The following is a 22,043-nucleotide window of genomic DNA, read 5'->3' as shown; positions in this document are numbered from 1 at the left end:
TTTGAATGGATGATGGATAATCTTCTACGTCACCTGAAGTGGACAATGTGTCTTTGTTATTTAGATGACATTATAGTGTTCTCAGAGACATTTGATGAACATATAAGAAGACTCAGGGTGGTTCTTCAGTGTCTCCAACAAGGTGGAATGAAACTTAATCCAAGAAAATGTCTCTTTGGAGCAAAATAAATCAAAATGCTATGACACCTTGTGCAAAACGAAGGTGTGCAGCCAGACCCAGAAAAGATGATATCTATAATGGAATTTCCTATTCCTAAAAGTATTAGAGATGTGAGAAGCTTCGTCAAATTACGTTCTTATTACCGTCGTTTTATCAAAGATTTTTATATCAAAGCCGGGCCACTCCAAGAGTTGTTAAAAGCTGATGCTAAATTTATGTAGGGTGGTGCTCAACAAGATTCTTTTGATGTGCTGTGAAAAACTCTGATAACTGACCCTGTACTTCGTCCGTATGATGAGAGAGCACCTACAGAACTACGTACAGATGCCAGCGGTTCTGGGATCGTTGCTGTTCTGGTGCAAATTTCGGATGGAAAAGAGAAGGTTATAGCCTATGCTTCTAGGACACTTACAGAAGCTGAGAGAAACTACTCAACTACAGAAAGAGAATTTCTTGTTGTGATCTGGGCCATGTGCAAGTTTAGACAGTATCTCTATGGAAGGCCATTCACAGTTGTTACAGACCATCATTCACTTTGGTGGTTGACAGGTCTTAAGGATCCAACAGGACGACTCGCCTGGTGGTCACTACATCTTCAAGAGTATGACATTACCATAGTGTACAAAAGTACAAGAAAACACCAAGATGCTGACTTGTCTCTCAGGAAACCCTTGCAAGACCATCAAGACTCTGGTGAAGATAGTGACTGTCTTGCTGCTGTCCAGGACCTCTCTGCTGAGCAGAAGGACGATGCCAAGATATCTCAAATTATGCTTGCCTTAAATCAGTCAGAGGATGCGAAAGGATTAGTTAATGGATTACTTTGCAAGAAAAACTTTGATCCGTTTGGAAAGAGGTGGCTACTAGTGATTCCTAAACACATGCGCTTAAATGTTCTACAGAAATTCCATGACACACCTGAGGCCAGACATTTAGGATTTACTAAGATGTACTATAGAATCCGCAAGAGATTTTTCTGGCCAGGTTTATTTAGGAGTGTCCATCACTATGTGTCGCACTGTTGAGAGTGCCAGAGGAGAAGACAGTTCCTCAGAAACCACCTGGCCCACTGATACCAATTCCACCAGCTGAAACGCCTTTCTAGCGTGTTGGGATTGATCACCTCAGATGGTTTCCAACGTCTGCTAGTGGCAATAGATGGATTATTTTTTGCACTGATTATCTGAAAATCTGTGAAAACAGCTGAAACATCTGAGGTAGCCAAATTCATCGTGGACGACATTGTATTAAAACACGGTGCCCCAAGGTCGTTAATTAGGGACCGAGGGAAAGTTTTTCAATCAAATCTTGTGACAGAGATAAACCATCGGTGCAACATTACTCATCACATGTTGACTGCTTACCATCCACAAAGTAACAGGCTTACTGAACGCCTTAATGAGACCTTGGCCGACATGCTATCAGTGTTCGTCAATGTTGAACAGAGCAACTGGGGTGAGGTGCTACCTTTTGTGACGTTTTCTTACAACACCGCCAAACAAGACACCACAGGATTTACACCATTTTTCCTGGTGCATGGCCATGAGGCGACTACAATGGACATTTTGTTTCCATTACATCCTGATGACATGGACGATGACTACATCGGCCAGGTGTTAACCAGAGCTGGGGAAGCTCGGCAGTTAGCTCAACTCCGCTCACTGCAGGCTCAAGGAAACGATCACTGAAGGTATGACGCGAGCTACTACCCTGTTGTCTACCAGTCTGGTGACCTCGTCTGGATCTTCACTCCTGTTTGGAAAGTTGGTCTCTCTGAGAAGCTCCTCAGGTGCTACTTTAGACCATATAAGGTTGTAAGACAGTTGTCTGATTTTTACTCATGAAGTTGAAGATTTTGACCATGACACAAGATGACGAAAGATCAGAGATATGGTCGATGTCCTTCGAATGAAGCTCTTAAAGGATCCTGCAACCCGGGATAAATTCGAAGCTCCAATGACAGGCAACAAGTGGAAAGGTGACGAAGAGTGTAATGGCAAAATAAGTTCTGAGTTCACCGCCAGGATGAGAATCGGTCATTGGGAGTCGGAGTATGCAGGACTGATGACTCGTTCCCGGACTGGGAGGATGTAACACAGAGATGCTGTTCACTTAAGGAGGGAACAATGTCGATGAAGAAGCTAAGTAGCACCACGGTGTGATGGTTATAATACTAAACTGTTGCATGAAGGGTCGTAAGTTCAGAACTCACCTGGACTGTACGATTTGAATTTCTATATTCGGTTCAAGTACATTCTAGACGTATCCACAGATGTACATTATTGTACTGGAATGTTCTGTAGCTGTATACATACTATATGTGTTCTGGCCAGAGGCAGTTCGCTCTGCGCTGTTGTACGTGCAAGTGCTGAATAAACCTTCGTTAAGTGAAGTTAGTGTTTGTCATCCATCTAATTACACCTTGTTCTATGTGACATTATTATAAATTAATTATAGAACAAGAATGAAGAAGAATGAACAGAAAAAGTAACAAGAATTTAGATTTATGTAACTCTCCATAATTTTTTTTATTTATAAACTGTTGAGACTTCTTTAAATGAATTCCCATAACAAAACAATTGTCCTAGAACAGCTTAAGAGTTTTGATGACATTATATTTATCAATAATCTTCATATAATGTAAATAAAAATAATTTGGAAAGTAGAGAAGGAAATTGAATTTAGCAATTAGAAAATAAAATTAATGGGGGTACAATGCTCATGTATTTATAAATTTGCCATTAAAACATCCAATCATGAAGATATGATTGTAATACTAATGTTTTATGTTTGCTTAAAACTGTAATTACCAGTTTCATTGAGACGGCAATAATTGCTGTAACTATGAAAGTAATTCCTAGATTTTGCATAAGTTGTCAAACTTCATTTAGTAGAGATTAAAATAAAAAGATACAACATGATTCTGTTTATTGTCATTTAAAAAAATGTAATGTTTATTATTCTTATGAATACAGAAGACCATGAGCACTGAGTGGTTAATTCTGGTAATACAGCAAACCTGCATAAATTGCGCTAATTCTAATGGTTGACAGTCTTAGATGATCATGCATTTTCATTAACATGTAATTCCTAAAAAAATCAATATGTCAGTATGATTTTAACAATCTTTTTTCAATTGACAATAAATGAGGACAGTCTGTAAAGAACAATGGCTTACTTGAATAAGAAAACTCCAATAAAACTCGGCATTCTGGTCCAAGCTGCCACAGATGGTAGTCGTGTGTGTGAGTTGTGCTTGTGTATGTGAATGAATACATGGGTATTTCGTTTCCTCAAGAAGGCTTTGGCCAAAAGCTAATGTGTAAGTGTTGTTTTGTTGTGTCTGCCTGCAACACAACATGTCATCTTTACGGTTAGTAGCAATCTATGTTTTCGTTTCATAGTTGAAAATGCCAATAAGCATTTTTTAATAATAATGAAACCATGTCTTCACTATAACGCATACTACTGCAACCCATTATTATTATTATAGTGGTACAATTTGTAATTTTGCTCCAAATGTGATTATTAATATCACAATAACAATGCTGGTAAAAAGCACATAGAAATAGCACATAAAAAAGTCATACGCATAACACATAATAAAATACAGTATGTAAAATTACTTCAAGTTTCTGGATTCTTTTTTAGTAAATGCATGACACAGCACTGTATAGTAAATCTAAATTTATTGTGACCAGTTTCAGCCCTTGATCATCATCCAGAAGGAAAGAAAAGCAATAAGGCCTTCAAATGTTGTACATCACACATCATGCAGCATGGCTTTTCCCCTGAATGGGCCACATCATCTTGTTGTGAAGCTTTGTTATTCTGTTGTGCACAGTAATTGTGACTGTAATAAGGATGTTATTCTGATGTTGAATGACGTATGGCTTGTGAAGGCTTCATTGTTTTTCTTTTTTTCTGGATGATGGTCAAGGACTGAAACTCTCCTGAATAAATACAAATTTACCATACAACACTGTGTCATACCTTTCCTAAGTTATATTGAGTGTCACCTGAAAAAATATTTTTATTGATTCTGTTAGAAACAGAAATTATCTTTTTGACTCAATAATAGTAAAATTGCAAAAAATTAATTATAATTGTGGCATTTGTGCAAACTTGCTGTAAAATTTCTCACGCTTAGTGAATAATAAACTAATTTAGAACCAAATCCTGATCCAGGCTTTTATGAAAAGAAACGTTACTCCACCAGAAAGCTGTAAAACGAGACACAGAGATGAATTTTTCAGTTACACAGCCCAAACAGACTCTGCTTATGGCACACACACACACACACACACACACACACACACACACACACACACACACACACACACATTGCCTTTTGGAACCAGATTTCAGCTCAAAATGGTTCAAATGGCTCTAAGCACTATGGAATTTAACATCTGAGGTCATCAGTCCCCTAGAATTAGATCTACTTGAACCTAGCTAATCTAAGGACATCACACACATCCATGCCCGAGGCAGGATTCGAACCTGTGACATAGCAGCAGCACGGTTCTGGACTGAAGTGCCTAGAACCGCTCGGCCACAGCAGCCGGCAGATTTCAGCTCTTCAATCCACTATGACATCTCTGTGCTCTATGGATCCCATTATGTCTGCTTCATGTGCGCCTGATACAACAACATCCCCCCCCTCCAAGGCTTTTCCATCATTTTGCATGCACAAAGTTAGCCTTTCTTCCTTGGTGTGTTAACTGTTTGGTGACTGCCATTCGATTACATCTGCACTGGCTTGACGTGCACTCAAACCTAGCCTTCCATCTTTTCCTTTAGTTTCCACCTTCCCCATCCACTGCTTTTTCCTACCAATCATTACATCATCTATACTACTGAATAATCCTGTAAATGGATCAATCACTTTCTTTTTGGAATGCATCTAACACAAAGTGTTAGGGTTGTCAAAAAGTGGGGGGGGGGGGGGGGCGGCAGAGATGAAAGTAGAGTCAGCACTACTGTTGTTGCCAAATATTATCATAATAGTCACACATCCATGACAGATTACTGCTAAATGTGTTCTGCTACTTTGCCTGTTAGCAATTCTAAAAGTGTTACCGAACCTCTGCATAATAAGTCTGGGATGCCCATGTCACATTGATTTCACATGGCCTAAGTGGACTTCATTTTGTAAAAGTTATGTCTGTTGTGTGTGAATATTTTCCATCCAGAAATCTTTGAGTATGTTGTTATGCCTACTGGTACACTTACTTATACACTGAAGCGCCAAAGAAACTGGTATAAGCATGTGTATTCAAATACAGATACATGTAAACAGGCAGAATACAGCGCTGCATTGGGCAACACCTATATAAGACACCAAATGTCTGGCATAGTTGTTAGATCAGTTACTGCTGCTACAACGGTAGGTTATCAAGATTTAAGTGAGTTTGAACATGGTGTTATAGTCTGTGCACGGGCCATGGGACACAGTATCCCCGAAGTAGCAATGAAGTGGGGATTTTCCCATTCAGCCATTTCATGTGTGTGCACTGAATATCAGGAATCTGGTAAAACATCAAATCTCTGACATCGCTGTGGCTGGAAAAAGATCCTGCAAGAATGGGACCAACAATGACTGAAGACAATCATTCAATGTGACACAAATGCAACCCTTCTGCCAATTGCTGCAGATTTCAATCCTGGGCCATCAACAAGCATCAGCGTGCAAACCATTCAACAAAACATCATTGATATGGGCTTTTGGAGTTGAAGACCCACCCGTGTACCCTTAATGACTGCATGGCATGAAGCTTTACGTCTTGACTCGGCCAACACCAACATTGAACTGTTGATGACAGGAAACATGTTGCCTGGTCAAACGAGTCTCATTTCAAATTGTATTGAGCAGATGGACAAGTATGGGTATAGAGACAACCTCATGAATCCATGGACCCTGCAGGTCAGCAGGGGACTGTTCAAGCTAGTGGAGGCTCTGTAACGCCGTGGGGTGCATGCAGTTGAAGTGATATGGGACCCTTGATTTGCATCCATTCATGTTCATTGTGCATTCCGCCGGACTTGGGAAATTCCAGCAGGACAATGCGACACCCCACACTTTCAGAATTGCAACAGAGTGGCTCCAGGAACACATTTCTGAGTTTGAACACTTCCGCTTTCCACCAAAATCCTCAGACATGAAAATTATTGAGCATATCTGGGATGTCTTGCAAAGCGCTGTTCAGAATAGATCTGCACTCCCTCATGCTCTTATGGATTTATGAACAGCCTTGCACGATTCATGGGGTCAGTTCCGTCCAGCACTACTTCAGACATTAGTCGAGTCCATGCCAAGTCATGTGGCACTACTGCATACTCACAGGAGCCCTGCATGATATGAGGCAGGTGTACCAGTTTCTCTGGCCCTTCAGTGTATGTAGTATTAGTGATCCAATGTTAGTGTTAGTCATTATTATTGTCTACGTGCACAGTGTCAGCTAATAGCGGTTTGTTTGTGCTGTCAAGAAACTACATGAGGGGTGCGCACAGTTATGAGCACGTGCGGTTGCATAAGTGTGTGCACTCATACTGATATAACATTGGAAGTTCACTGAGGCTTTTTACGGATGATGCTGTAGTATATCGAGAGGTTGTAACAATGGAAAATTGTACTGAAATGCAGGAGGATATGCAATGAATTGACGCATTGTGCAGGGAATGGCAATTGAATCTCAATGTAGACAAGTGTAATGTGCTGCGAATACATAGAAGAAAGATCCTTTATCATTTAGCTACAATATAGCAGGTCAGCAACTGGAAGGAGTTAATTCCATAAATTATCTGGGAGTAGGCATTAGGAGTGATTTAAAATGGAATGACTATATAAAATTAATTGTTGGTATAGCAGATGTCAGACTTACATTCATTGGAAGAATCCTAAGGAAATACAGTCCGAAAACAAAGGAAGTAGGTTACAGTACACTTGTTTGCCCACTGCTCGAATACTGCTGACCGGTGTGGGATCTGTACCAGATAGGGTTGATAGAAGAGATAGAGAAGATCCAACGGAGAGCAGTGTGCTTGGTTACAGGATCATTTAGTAATTACGAAAGCATTACAGATATGATAGATAAACTCCAGTGGAAGACTCTGCGAGAGAGACGCTAAGTAGCTTGCTGCGGGCTTTTGTTGAAGTTTCAAGAACATACCTTCACCGAGAAGTCAAGCAGTATATTGCTCCCTCCTACGTTTATCTCGCAAAGAGACCATGAGGATAAAGTCTGAGCGATTAGAGCCCACACAGAAGCATATCGACATTCTTTCTTTCCACCAACAATACGAGACTGGAATAAAAGGGAGAAACGACAGAGGTACTTAAGGTACCCTCCGCCACACACCGTCAGGTGGCTTGTGGAGTATGGATGTAGATGTAGATATACTTCTTGCTAAATGGCTTCTAATAGTGCAAAAAATGTAAAATTGAGAAAAATTGCAGTTTAAAGATTTAGTTCAAATATTTCATCATTTAATAGGTTTTCCATATTTTAAAGTCCTCTATACTTATACTCTTAATCCTCTAGGCTTCTGTTCTCCTCCTTTATAATCTGTGTGAGCTCTATTTGTAGACTGGACAGTGCTGTGTCAGCTTTGTTGATCCCCCTCTGATCGATGGTGGGAAGTGTTTTTGCAGTAAACATGCCTGGATTTACACCAGGTCTCTTCAGCACTTCAATTCTGCCTGTATTTCCTGCAATGAAATATAATACTGCATCATAGACATCAAAGACATCTATTTTTTGTACATTAAGCCCACAGAATGTACTTTTCGAACATCTGATCCAAATTAAATTACGTAGACCTTCAGTCACAGTCTGGGTTTTCTCATGAAGCACATCCTCTGTAAATCAGGGTTTGCAGATTACCTCAGTGGGGGTTAATTGTATTCATAACAGGTTCTGGTAGAGTGTGCATACATGAATATATTTCATTCCATGTGTGGTTCTTAAATCAGGCATCTTTGGAGGAAAGATAATGTCTTGGTGTTTTGCCTGAGGATAGATTATGAAAATTAATTGTTTGTCCAGCCCATGACATAGTCTCTAAATTATTTGTATTTTCCCAAATACTTCTTGAAAGAGTAAGCCTGCATTTTTCTTGTAGGGGTTTTCCACCATCAAGCATGTAGCCTTTCTTCTCCTTTAGGAGCATTGTGTGGTTTATTATCTACTACAACTTTGAAGGAAGAGTAGTTCCTATTAACAATACGAGAGAAGGAAAGTTGCTGCTCACGATATAGCGGAGATACTGAGCCGCGATAGGCACAATAAAAAGATTCACACAATCATAGCTTTCGGCCATTAAGGCCTTTGTCAGCAGTAGACACACATACACCCATGCGCACACACACACACACACACACACACACACACACACACACACACACACACACACACTCATGCAAGTGCAACTTCCGCTATATGGTGAGTAGCAACTTTCCTTCTCTAGTAGTTCCTATTACCATTTTGCAAATGTCTGAAGAGGTGGTGGGGACTTGGAGTGTGGAGTTAACCATTTTAATTTTTTAAAGACATTTCTAATGCTGCTATCAAGATAAAATTTATACATAACATTGATTAAACTAAGTAGATGAAGATTTTTTTGAAGATTGATTGTTTGAACCCAAATCCATGATATTCCCCTTAAAAGAGCTATGAGCATTTCTTCATCTTTGATACTGTGAAACAGGTCTCTTCTGTTATAAGCTCTTTGCTTTCCATGTTTTGAAAAGTTATTGTATGTGCCCAAACACAAAAAATGTCCTGTAAACATGGACTCTAAACTGCACACCTTGAAACCTATGAGCAGTCGTCTATCTTGACTACTGTGAAAAACATCTCTTTTTACTGAACAAGTGCTCAGAGCTCTTAAGGTATGCATTTTAGAGCCCATGTTTACCAGATTTTAATGTTTTGAGTGATCATTTCTGCTGTATCCCTTAAAACTGACCATTCTTCCTGGGAAACCTTGTATGTAGGTGGTGTCTGTAAGAACTGAAAGAACTCAGTTATAGTGTGGTTTGGCATTTCCTTTTCTCCTCATTGACAACTGCTTCTTTGACAAAGGTTTATTCATTCCAGATGGATTTGATATATGGGCCATGCTCAAACATAAATCGTTTCATGCTTTGATTGGGAATGACATGATGAGACATCGTTAAACATTTCTTGGTATTCAGGGAGAAGTAAACTTTTTGGCTTTTATTTGAATTTTTCCAATGGCATCCATCTGCCAGTATTTGATTTGGTGTTTGGTATAGATTTCTGTTCAGGTTATACCGAGGTTCCATTCTGTGTCACTCCTTTTCAGCCTTTAGGTTGCACAAGGGAATAGTATGCACTTAACTTGGTTGATCTTGCAACTAGAGAATTCTTGAATGCCTGTAAGTTTGCATAACAGGCTCTGTTTCCTGATTGTATCCTTTTTTTAATACATTGTCTTATATTATTATTGCTGGTTAAGAGGACACCTAAATAATGGAAGCAGCTGACAGCTTTAAAACATTTATTAGAGGCGTTCAGCTCATGTGGTGTTCTTCTTCCCTTAGAATTGGACATTACCATTTATTTGAGCTTGTTTTCATTTACTATAAGTCAAATTTTTGCTCCTTCTGATTCCATTGTTTCATATATTTTTTAAAAGGGTGTTTACATCTCTTGCCACAATTGCAATATCATTTGCATATGCACATATGTGACTGGATTTCATCATTATTGTTCCTCTCGTGTTAATCTTTTGTATCGAACTTTGTAGTGCTAAAGTGAACAGGACTACAGAGAGATCATCAACCTGTTTCAGTCCATCTGTAAAGGTAAAGCCCTTGCGCACTTTTACGTTTGTCTTTATGTCCTTCATTATTAACTCAACTAACAAACCTCCTTAGCTTGTCATAGATGCCCAATTCTTTTAGTATGTTATACAGTGTTGACCTGTCAATACTATCAAAAGCTTGTTTAAAATCAACAAACAGGAAGTGGAGATCTATGTCATAGTCACAAAATTTCTCAATTATTTTTCTAATAACAAACAGTTGGTAATAAATGCCCCTATTTGACGGGAAACCACTTTGGTATGCTCTGAGGATCTTTTCAGCTCACTTCTTTATCCTTTCATTCAGCATCCTGGAAAATATTTTGTAGGTGTATTCAATAAAGTTAGGTCTCTGTATTTTTCACACTCTAACTTTTTTCCTTTTTTATTTATAGGACATATTATTCCAGTTTTCCAGTTCTCAGGCATGCTTTCATTTTCTCATATTATGTTTATTATTGCGTGACAATCAAATTTTATAAGTTCTGATACTATCCCATCAACAGGTGCATGGTTATTTTATGTCTGAAAAAGAAAACAGAATAGCTGAAAGCAAAATTTCTAGAGATAAAAGAACTAAAGGATCAGAATGAAGCAAGAAAATTCAATTATGCAATTAGAAAGATGAGAAAAAATTTTCAACCAATGCAAAATCCATGTAAAAATAGAAATGATAAGATAATCAGAAATGAACAAAAAATATTGCAGTGATGGGTAAAATACTTTGAAGATAAGCTCAATACCAACTCAGACCTGGTATCATGAGATCCACAAGAACAGGAAAAGTAAATACAGGCAAAAGAAGACGAAAGAGAAGCAAGAAGGCCAACAATGCAGGAAGTGGAGTCAGTGATGTATTTGTAGACTTGACAGTGCTGTGTCAGCTTTGATGATTCCCCTCTGATCATTGGTGGAAAACGTTTTTGCAGTAAACATGCCTGGATTTACACAAGCTCTCTTCAGCACTTCAATTCTGCCAGTATTTCCTGCAATGAAATATAATACTGCATCATAGACATCTATTTTTGCACATTAAGTCCACAGAATGTACTTTTTGATAATCTGATCCAAATTAAATTATGTAGGCCTTCAGTCACAGTCTGGGTTTTCTCATGAAGCAAGTCCTCTGTAAATCAGGGTTTGCAGATTACCTCAGTGGGGGTTAATTGCATTCATAACAGACATATCCTATGAACATTATACCTGAATTCCTTATACACCTTGTCATTTCTTCTTGTCTCCATCTGTAGCATTCTGTCTTGCTGCATTTTTATATTCTGTTGCTAGTCTGCATTCATCATCAAACCATTTGTTTCTTTCCCTTCTTCTTATCCCAGTTGTTTCTTCTGCTGCTTCCTTCACCACTTTTATTTTTTATTTATTTATTAAGCATCTATTCATCATATCTGTTACATGGGATGTAGCTGACTTGGTATTAGATTGGTGCATAAGTTTGTAGCATTTTTGTTTTGCATATTGATATTCCTGTTGCTGTGGGTTTATTTATTGATTGTCATTTTTTATTTGTAGTTCACTGTTTGCATTTGAGTTTACATATTATTGTTTTGCCATTTGGAGATAGTGAGTGGAGCTGTGGATGCTACAGAATGGAATGCCAAGTAGAGAAACTGGAACATTTACAACATACTCTGTTTGAGTTCAGTAGATGTGTGGCAGCAGTGGAGGTGGCCAGAAACATTTGTGTCATTTATGGGGATAAATGCCATTTGACAGAGCATGGAAGGAAAATGGTTTTCTTGTTTTAAGGAGGATTGTTATGACATTAATGACTCTCCACATCCAGGAAGGTCTTTGGGGCTTGATGAAAATTTTTTTGAACACATTAATCCGCAATGATCCACATCAGTGTACGCAAGAACTGACAGATTTGATGAACTGTGATATTCCTTCATTGTGTGACGTTTGCATGCAGTGGGGAAGGTTCAAAAATTGGGTGTATGGATACAGCATGCTCTAAGCCAGAATTGCAAAAATCTGTGGGTGGCCTAATGTGTATCTGTGCTTGCTCATCATTGGTTGGCTGATGAACAATACCAACCATTCCTATCCTGTACAGCTACTGGTGATGAGAAATGATGTCTTTATGCTAACATAAGGAAAAGAAAAAAAAATGATTTGGGCCCAGGCAAAGCAGCAACTTCCTTTACAAAGACCTGTGCACACACAAAGAAGACAATGCTATGCATCTGGTAAAACAGTGATGGTGTGATGTACTGCAAATTGCTTCCCTGAGGTGTAACCATCACTGCTGACATTTATTGCCAACAACTGAGACATCTTGCAGATGCAATCCAAGAACTATGACCAGGAAAACTGTGTGAAGTGATGCTATTCCATGACAATGCCCAACTGCATTCTACTAGACTGACAAAAAAATGCTAAACAGGAGTTGGGCTGAGAAGTCATTCTACACCCACCCTATTCACGTGATCTTGCACCCTTAGATTTTCACCTTTTCCACTCTCCATTGAACAACCTCCAAGGAACTTCCTTTGTGGATGAAAATGCACTCCAAACATGGATCAACGAGTTCTTCACCTCAAAACTATGTGATCTCTAAAGTTTCAGAATCGCAAAGTCACTTCAGCATTGGCAGGCTGTTGTAAATAGTAAAGGGAAATATATTATTGATGACTAAAGTCTCTGTTAAGTGCATCTGTTGTTTTTATTAAACTTATGGAAAAACCTTATGAACTTGTGTACCAACTAAATACATTAGTACACAATTTTAAATAGATGTTACATAACAACAACATTGATTTATTAATACATTAAAATATAGTACAATCCAATACCTAGTGCAGTAGATAACTAAAGAAGTTTTAGATACATAATACAAAAAAGGAAATAATTTAAATTTATGTCAACAGATATTCATGTACAGTGTTATAGTGTCTGTCCTTACTTTCTTCATGTAGTGTGTATCTCCCTGATACTCTTCCACATTCATTTTGCCCAACATGTGCATTAAGTCTCCCATAACTGGCAGTAGGTTGTAGTTTTGTACTTTACTACATGTTCTTTCAAGGTCTTCATAAAACTATTCTTTTATTCGTTCTTCCGCTTCCTCTGTTGGAGCATATGATGTTATTATAGTTACATTCCTGAATTTTCCTTTTGCACATTTTAAAGTGCAGACTGTATGTATACATGTATTTAATTTCCATCTTGCATTTTATGTTTCACAGAGCAGTCATGTGATACATTCTAATTCATAACATATATATTTGATTTGGATCCAATAGGTAACACTACATAAGCAGGTCATTCCTGTCGCTCTCTGCTTTTTGGCATCACAGCAGGTGACTTTGACTGAAATTTTACATTAGAAGAAGGAACGGACTTTTCAGGGTAGTTATGAATGAAGCAGACAAAAACAAAACTGTTTTATGTTGTATTAGTGGAAATAGCTTTATCATAATGGGGCACCATTTTATTACTTTGAATCATTGATCATTGATAGTCTGATTCCTGTTTTTTTTTTTTTTTTTGAAAGCACAATCTATTTGCAGTGAGGAAGCAGTTAATACAGACAAACAACTAAAACAAACTTGTAACTGAGGGCTTGCTGTTTTGTGCCTGCTCTATGAACTATTTACTAATTTTTTAGTAACCATTAGTGATGTGAAATTGTTGAAGGGTACTGATGTCATCATTTTGTGATAATGATGCAGAATCACTCATAACAGTTGTTTTTGCAGATAAAAGAACAGAACATCTATGGGTGCAGCCTCCTGGGTTTTGTGCACAGATACTTGTTAACTGGAGTGAATGATGTGAAATCTGCAATGAAATGGTGAGTGGATTCATTCTCATGTTTTTGTTTTTAGGATGAAACACAGTGTTAGTGTATCACTGAAACTCGGTTTGGCGAAGCATCAGAGGTACAAAAGTTCTTCTTCTTGTCTGTAACACAAGTTTTAAAAATGGAAATTATTGTTATATCAGCATCCAGTATTTGATTTCTTGATTGACTTTGTCACTGGAACAAATGTTGCTTAGCAGTTGGATTTGTGTATTCCCCCTTCCCTGGTGCAACAGAGGGTACATACTCATCTATGCTTCAAATTGTGAGCGTTGGAATAGACAGGGCCCCAAACAAAATTTATTATTATTATTCTGGATTTACAATGTGAGTACATTTTTCCAGCACCTATTCTAGATTACAGTAAGTCACTAATTATTGTTCTCCACTCTTCTCTATTTGTCCATAAATCTTCAGGAATGTTGTTCTTCCTCATTGCTGACTGAACTCCCTGTATCCATGTATCAGGTGGTCGTCCCCTTTTTCTTCTTCCAATTGGTACCCAGTCGATTATACATTTTGGTAGCCTTTCCTGTTCCATTCGTCTGATGTGTCCATACCATTTAAGTTGTTTGTGCTTGATGAAATCAATAATTGAATTTTTACATTTCATCTTGTCTCTGATTACTTCATTTCTTATTCTTTCTCATCTTGATATTCTTGCTGAACGTCTCCAGAAATCCATTTCTGTGGCTAATAATTTTGATTTCAGTTGCCCTTTTGTTGTCCACACTTCTGAACCATATGTAATAATGCTCCTAACTATTGTTTTAAATATCCTTATTTTGTTATCAGTTGTTATGTGTTTGTCCCAGAGAATTCCATTCAATAAAGAGATTGTCGTCTTTCCAGAATTTATTCTTGATCTAATTTCTTTGTCCTGTTTCCCATCATTTGTAATTTTCACACCTAAATATTTATATTCCTCAGTAGCTGTTATTGTTCCCATCCCTTCTTCTAATATTAAGTCTCCATTCACTCCACCAATTACCATGTACTTTGTTTTATTCATGTTTACATTTAGACCTGATTTTTTATATTCTTGAATCAATTTTCTGGTCATATACTCTATGTCCTCATAGTCTTGGGCTATAATCAGTTGGTCATCTGCAAATTGTAACGAGTATATTGTTCTATCATTTACTGGTATTCCCATAGCGTGACATTTTTTCTTCCAATTCTGTAAAGTTACTTCTGTATATATTTTATACAATGTAGGTGAGATGCTACATCCTTGACGTAATCCTTTTGTGACTTGGAATCCATGTGATAGATATTTACCAATTTTTATTTTTGAAATAGAATTTTTATATAAATTTTGAATTGCTTTAATTATTCTTGGATTTATTCCTATTGATATTAAAGCTTACCATAAACTGGATAAAGGCACACTATCATAGGCTTTTTCTGTATCTATGAATACTAAATGTATAGGTTGTGCCCGAACCATTTTTTTTTTCAATAATTTGTTGTAGGCAAAAGATATGATCAATTGTTGATCTTCCAGCTCTAAAACCTGCTTGTTCTTCAGCCTCCTTTTCTTTGTATTCTTGTTCTAACAAATATTTAATAATTCTTCCATATAATCTACTGAAGGTATTGGTCACTGTTATTCCCCTATAATTTTTACACTCATCTTTCTCTCCTTTTTTATGTATCACTGAAATATATCCAACTTTCAAATCATTTGCGACATCTTCCCCATTTAAACATCTTTCGAAAAGGTTTCTTAACAATTCCATTAATTTCTTTGTTCCTAATTTTAATAATTCTGCAGGAATACCTCCAATGCCTGTAGCCCTTCCATTCTTTAAAGATTTTATTGCAGTTTTTACTGTCTCTATTTCCAAACGGATGTAATTCTCTGCTTGTAGATCTAACATTTCATTATATTCAGGGTTTCCCAAGTGTTCTTCCCTGTTTTCTGTTAATAAACTTTTAAAATATTTTTCCCAAGAGTCATGAGTAATATATTTAATATGTGTTGTTTCTTTGGAATTCCTTCTTAAATTTTTTATAGTTTTCCATGCTTCTGTGTTTCTTTTACCACCAATATAGGATTCAATTTTTTGACATGACTGTTCCCAAACTTTGTTTTTTGCTTCTGCAACCTTTTTCCGAATTTTCGCTTGTTGTGCATTAAGCTCTATTTTATCTTGAAGATTTCTGGTATTTAACCATTTTAAATATTTTTCTTTCTTTAATTTCACTTCCTTTTTAATTTGTTTTAAAACCAAACAAAATTTAGCAACTAATAAATATTGTTATGCCACTTATTGTACTTGGGTGCGCAAAACTTAAGAATGAAAGTAACTTTTGCTTGATGTGTCACTACCTAGTAGCACAGCTCAATGAAACTTGGACAGTGCTTAGAAATAATTGCTACAATATAGTAGAGAAGGTAACTGAAAGAAATATGCAGTCTAACAAACAGAAATGTCACTTTTACTCAAAGACAACAATTATATTTTAGTCACCTCAATTCATGTTAGTCCTCTGAATGTTACAGAAGACAAGACATGATTCGTAGGGTGTGTCATCATCTTGGATGTCAATGCATATTTTTCAATGTGCTCCCATGCTGGCCTCAAGTTTCGTAAGGAATTCTTGTTTAGTATGCAGTACTATGTCTCCCCACTGAATCCCACACATGTTTGATGCGATTGAAGTTGGGGGATTGGGCAGACCAGTTCATGCGTTGAATATCTTCTCGTGCCAAAGGCTCCTCCACGTGCAGTGCTGAGTGGAGTCACATCCCAGAGAAGACACACATAGGGAAAGGGAGTACATTGTCATAATAATACTGAGTGATAGGTGTACTGTGTTCAGAGATTTGGAGGTCAGTGTGTCCATGCAATATTATGCCTCCCCACACTATTACACCTGGACCATCTAAATGATTGTGTTCGACAATGTTCCTGGGTGCTTTACGTATTGCAGCCTCTTGCCATATGAGAGTACATCCGGCATTGTTGAACATGATGGTTTTGATGGTCCAGGTGTTGTAGTGTGAGGAGACAGTGTTACATGGACATATGATCTCCAAATCTTTGAACATGGTACAGTCATTGGTCAACATTATTGTGAAACTGTACATCTTTCCCGTGCGTGTCTTTTCAGGAGCACATTCAGCCGTGACTTCATTTTTATCGAACACTGCAGGTAGAGGTAGTCTTGGAATGAGAGGATATTTAGCAAACTGGCTGGCCTGCCCATTTCTCCAACTTAAATCCCATTGAGCATATGGGAACAGATTGGGGGGACATATTACCACATGTCCACAAACATCGACGACTATCCAACAGTTGTCAATTGCTCTGGTGGAGGAATGGGGTGCCCTACCACAAGAACTCATTACCAACCATGTTGCCAGTATAGGAGCTCATTACAGAGCATACATTGCCATCCAAGGTGATCACACATCTTGCTGAAAACTGTGTCCTGCCTTTTGCAGTGCATGAAATTCCCAGTGGATCTTCAAGGATTGTGTGTAATTATTGTCTTCATATAAAAGTGTCATTTCTATTTATCTTATTGCATATTTCTTCCAGTTACATTCTGTACTGTACTTTAGCAGCTCTTTTTGTGCTCAGTCCAAGTTTCATTGAGACACATCATGCAAAAGTTATTTTCTTTGTTAAGGTTTGCACGCCAGTGTGGAGTGGCAGTAGCAGATTTATGCATTGTCTGCAGTCACTTAAGTGTGTATAAGAGCAGCAAATATTTGTATAGCCTTTATGAAATAGTAAATCATGTTTCAGTGAGTACTGCATACGAACAAGATACATTTTTGGTCTGGGACCGGATGTAACTCAGATATGGACAGTTTTTTAGATAACTGCAGGATCACCCTATCTGTTGACCTTTTCCATGGAGTAGCTTAGTTATTTGGTCAGTTGTTTATTCACTAGTAAATTATTTGTAAAATAATATCAGACATCATCTTAATTGAAAACTGCAACATAAAAAAACTAATTCAAACATTCCGTAACATTACATTATTGAAAAATACTTCTACACTGTTCAGATGTATCACCACACCATTCTGCTGAATTCTTCATGTTGTCCCCTGGTCAGTCTGAAAAATCTGAGTCAATGCTTCATCATAATTAGTTGATTTTGAGCTCAAGAGACTGGAAAGAGGATAGAATATTCCATCACAGAGCCTCGGCATATGATTTTACAGTAACGCCACTAAACCATTGCAATTTATGGCAGAATGACAGTTATGTATTATCAGTTAATATCACTCACCAGTCCCTACTCTGTGTTATCCAAATAACCCTTGATTTTATAGTATAAATTATTTAAGAGGTGTGCCTTAACTTATGCTTTAAATATTTGGATTTTAGTTGCCACTTTAATCTTCTTGGGCAGTTTATTGTAAATTTTATTCCCTTCTGGAAAATGCTGTTTTCTATTTGTTTACTCATGGTAAATGTAAGTTTAGGTGGCTTCTGTTCCGTGATCAAGAATTCTGCTGTTCATGAGTTACTCTTCTTGATGTGCATAACAGATTGGTAGATGTACTCAGGTGGTGCAGCAGGAGTTCCAAACTGTTTAAACAGATATTTACAGAGAACTCAGTTTACTAGTTTCATTACTGTTTTAAAGGTCCTTTTCTGTAGTGGGAAGACTGTGTCAACATATTGTGTATGGAGCTCCCAAAATGATTCCTCTTTCTCAGAAGCAAATCGGCAACCGACAGTGTCTTTCTTCAGGGTTCCAAAAATATGGAAATCACATGGGGGGAGAGATCTATAACTGTACGAAGAATGTGCGAGGCCTTTCCCAGTGAAATTTTCTACTGTAGTTGTAACAACCTTGGCAACATGTGGACCAGCAGATGATTTGCTTCGGATGAAGAGGTGCATGACTGGGTACAGTCATCGTTCTGAAGGTGACTACAAATATGTTTCCATGAAGCCTCGAGGTGTGTCGTGATTCTCAGTTAGTTTTGTGTGCCGTCGCACTGCATGCCATTGCCTCGCTGTTGAGATACAGTGTCTTTTGTCTATGGGCAGGTGAGTGGCTGGAAGTAACAGACAATAAGCTGTGTCTTGTGAAGCCCACGACAAGGCAGTGGCGTACTTTTTTCCAGCCATGTCGGTGGGATGAGGTCCTCCTTATTCCCCTTTGCATAGGCTACAGCTCTATAATGCATGGCTTCTTGCTCTGGTGAGAGAAACTTCCAATGTGTGGTGCTTGTAACATACAGATCACTGTGTGTCACATTTTATTAGACTGTGTTTTATTTTCAGACCAGAGATGGTGGGCAGATTTGGAGACAGACCTGCCATCTATTTTAAGTGACTGTCCGATGAATGTGGTTAGAGTTTTGAAGGTTCTTGAATTGTCCACCATGTTTCCCCAGATTTCAGGGAGGCGGTTTATGTATTGTCAGGGTGACTGGCTCAGTCATATTTTTCTGCAAATAGACAGCCTGTCACATTTGCCTGTGGCATTGTTTTAGCTCTTGTGTTGTTTTACTTGGGTATGGCATCTTTCACACCCACTCCATTGTCTTAAAGCCTGTGAGATAGAGTGATTGTGTGGGTGAATGTGAGTGAGGTGGAGTGTCATTTCATATGTTTCATTCTCACTGTGTGTGACAATTTTAGTGATTTTTATCCGCATCTGTTTCTCTTCAGATGTGTCAGGCAACTGATAACCTCAGTGTTGGGCACTCATATGAGTGTGAGTCAAATGAAAATCTTAAATGCTTTTTTAAGTATTATTTATTGTGCAGAAGTGGTACAAAGCTGTATCACTTTTCAACGTAATCTCCCCCATACTCAATGCAAATCCTCTGCACTTACAAAGTGCATAAATTCCTTTAGAAAAAAATTCTTTTGGTAGACCACGCAACCACTCGTGCACCGTGTGGCGTACCTCTTCATCAGAATGAAACTTCTTTCCTCCCATTGTGTCTTTGAGTGGTCCAAACATATGGAAATCACTTGGGGCAAGGTCTGGTGAGTATGGTGGATGAGGAAGACACTCAAAATGCAGGTCTGTGATTGTTGCAACTGTTGTGCGGGCAGTGTGCGGCCTTGCATTGTCATGTTGCAAAAGGACACCTGCTGACAGCAATCCATGTCGCTTTGATTAGATTGCAGGCCGCAGATGATTTTTTTGGGAGATCTGTGTTTGACTAGTGACAGTGGTCCCTCTATGCATGTAATCCTCCAAAATGACACCTTTTTCGTCCCAAAATAGAGTCAGCATAACCTTCCCTGCTGATGGTTCTTTTCAAAACTTCTTTGGTTTTGGTGACGAGAAATGCCGCCATTCCTTTTTCTCTCTCTTAGTTTCCGGTTGGAATTTGTAATTATATCACGGGAAAAAATATTTCTTTTGACATTTGTTATCCAACTTCAAAAGTCTTGGAATCCCTGGCACCTATATCTTGCCAGTAACAATGTTGATAATAGGCAAAAATCATTGAGATCCTTTATTCCTGTAATGGTTGAACTGTCTGTATACATAATTAGGTTTGTACAAAACCCTCAGTGCACGAGTCCCACTCACACCTAGTCAATTTTGTTCCCATTTGTCTTGTTTTCACTTGACTGTGCCTTATACATCTAGACACAAGTTCAGACATGTACAAGTAATTCTCATTACTCGTCTACCTATATACGTGAACAAGTACTCTATACTTAATTTCTTTGCGTGTTTTTGGTACTTGCATTGTTTAATTCATAAATTTCGGGCGTATTATAGTATTTGAGAGTTGTAGCATCGCGTTTTAGTACCTGAATAGTGTAAATTCGCGTAGTCGTTTGTCTACTGTTTTTGTTTTGAACGGCCAGTGTCGGTTGGTCGCAGTCAGTGTGCTCCCTGCCGCCGTTGGATAAGCAGCTGCAGCAGCAAGTCGTATACTCCTAGCTCACTCACTTGCTACATAGTTTAATTCTTAATTTCTTTGCGTGTTTTTGGTACTTGCATTGTTTAATTCATAAATTTCGGGCGTATTATAGTATTTGAGAGTGTAGCATCGTGTTTTAGTACCTGAATAGTGTAATTTCGTTTAGTCTCCTTCCGCCGCCGAGCAGTGTCAGCAGTGCGCAAGTAGCAGCATTACTGCATTTACTAGGCAATCTTGTATTTTAATAACCGTTTAAATTTTGTCGATTTGTTTGCGCTCTCTGTAGATTAGTTCAGACGTTCTTTGCAAAACAGTTTTTAGCATGGATAGGGACTGCAACTGCTGTGTTCGGATGCAGGCTGAGTTGGCATCCCTTTGCTCCCAGCTTCAGGCAGTGTTGGCTTCGGTCACACAGCTTGAGGCTGTTGCCAATGGGCATCACTGTGGTGGTCCGGATGGGGGTTTGTCGGGGACGGCCAGCTCGTCCCACGCATCCCCTGATCGGACTAAGACTGTGGTTGCCCGGGATACTGCCCGCATTGAGGCTGATCCCTCACCTGTGGTAGAGTGGGAGGTCGTTTCAAGGTGTGGCAGGGGGCGAAAGACATTCCGGAGGGCTGAATGGAAAGCCTCTCCAGTTTGTCTGACGAACCGGTTTCAGGCTCTGTCTCAGGCTGATACTGATCTTCGGCCTGACATGGCTGCTTGTCCTGTTCCAGAGGTTGCCCCTCAGTCTGCAAGATCCGGGCAGTCGCAGAGGGTGGGCTTACTGGTAGTTGGGAGCTCCAACGTCAGGCGCGTAATGGGGCCCCTTAGGGAAATGGCAGCAAGAGAGGGGAAGAAAACCAATGTGCACTCCGTGTGCATACCGGGGGGAGTCATTCCAGATGTGGAAAGGGTCCTTCCGGATGCCATGAAGGGTACAGGGTGCACCCATCTGCAGGTGGTCGCTCATGTCGGCACCAATGATGTGTGTCGCTATGGATCGGAGGAAATCCTCTCTGGCTTCCGGCGGCTATCTGATTTGGTGAAGACTGCCACTCTCGCTAGCGGGATGAAAGCAGAGCTCACCATCTGCAGCATCGTCGACAGGACTGACTGCGGACCTTTGGTACAGAGCCGAGTGGAGGGTCTGAATCAGAGGCTGAGACGGTTCTGCGACCGTGTGGGCTGCAGATTCCTCGACTTGCGCCATAGGGTGGTGGGGTTTCGGGTTCCGCTGGATAGGTCAGGAGTCCACTACACGCAACAAGCGGCTACACGGGTAGCAGGGGTTGTGTGGCGTGGGCTGGGCGGTTTTTTAGGTTAGATGGCCTTGGGCAAGTACAGAAAGG

The 22,043-nt window shown here is 39.0% G+C and overlaps 1 protein-coding gene across 1 annotated transcript in view; it reads left to right on the top strand.

Annotated features, from left to right (window-relative positions):
• LOC126481466 (gamma-tubulin complex component 4) overlaps positions 1-22,043 on the top strand; it is a 178,004-nt gene that overhangs the window by 53,772 nt on the left and 102,189 nt on the right. Inside the window, exon 4 of the mRNA XM_050105242.1 lies at positions 13,735-13,829. Coding sequence (XP_049961199.1) covers positions 13,735-13,829 — 95 coding nt within the window. The remainder of the gene's footprint in view (positions 1-13,734; positions 13,830-22,043) is intronic.

This window comes from Schistocerca serialis, chromosome 5 (assembly GCF_023864345.2).
Source record: "Schistocerca serialis cubense isolate TAMUIC-IGC-003099 chromosome 5, iqSchSeri2.2, whole genome shotgun sequence".
Classification (NCBI taxonomy): domain Eukaryota; kingdom Metazoa; phylum Arthropoda; class Insecta; order Orthoptera; family Acrididae; genus Schistocerca; species Schistocerca serialis.
The sequence above is the reverse complement of the archived record's forward strand: the minus strand, read 5'-3'. Positions and strand labels throughout refer to the sequence as shown.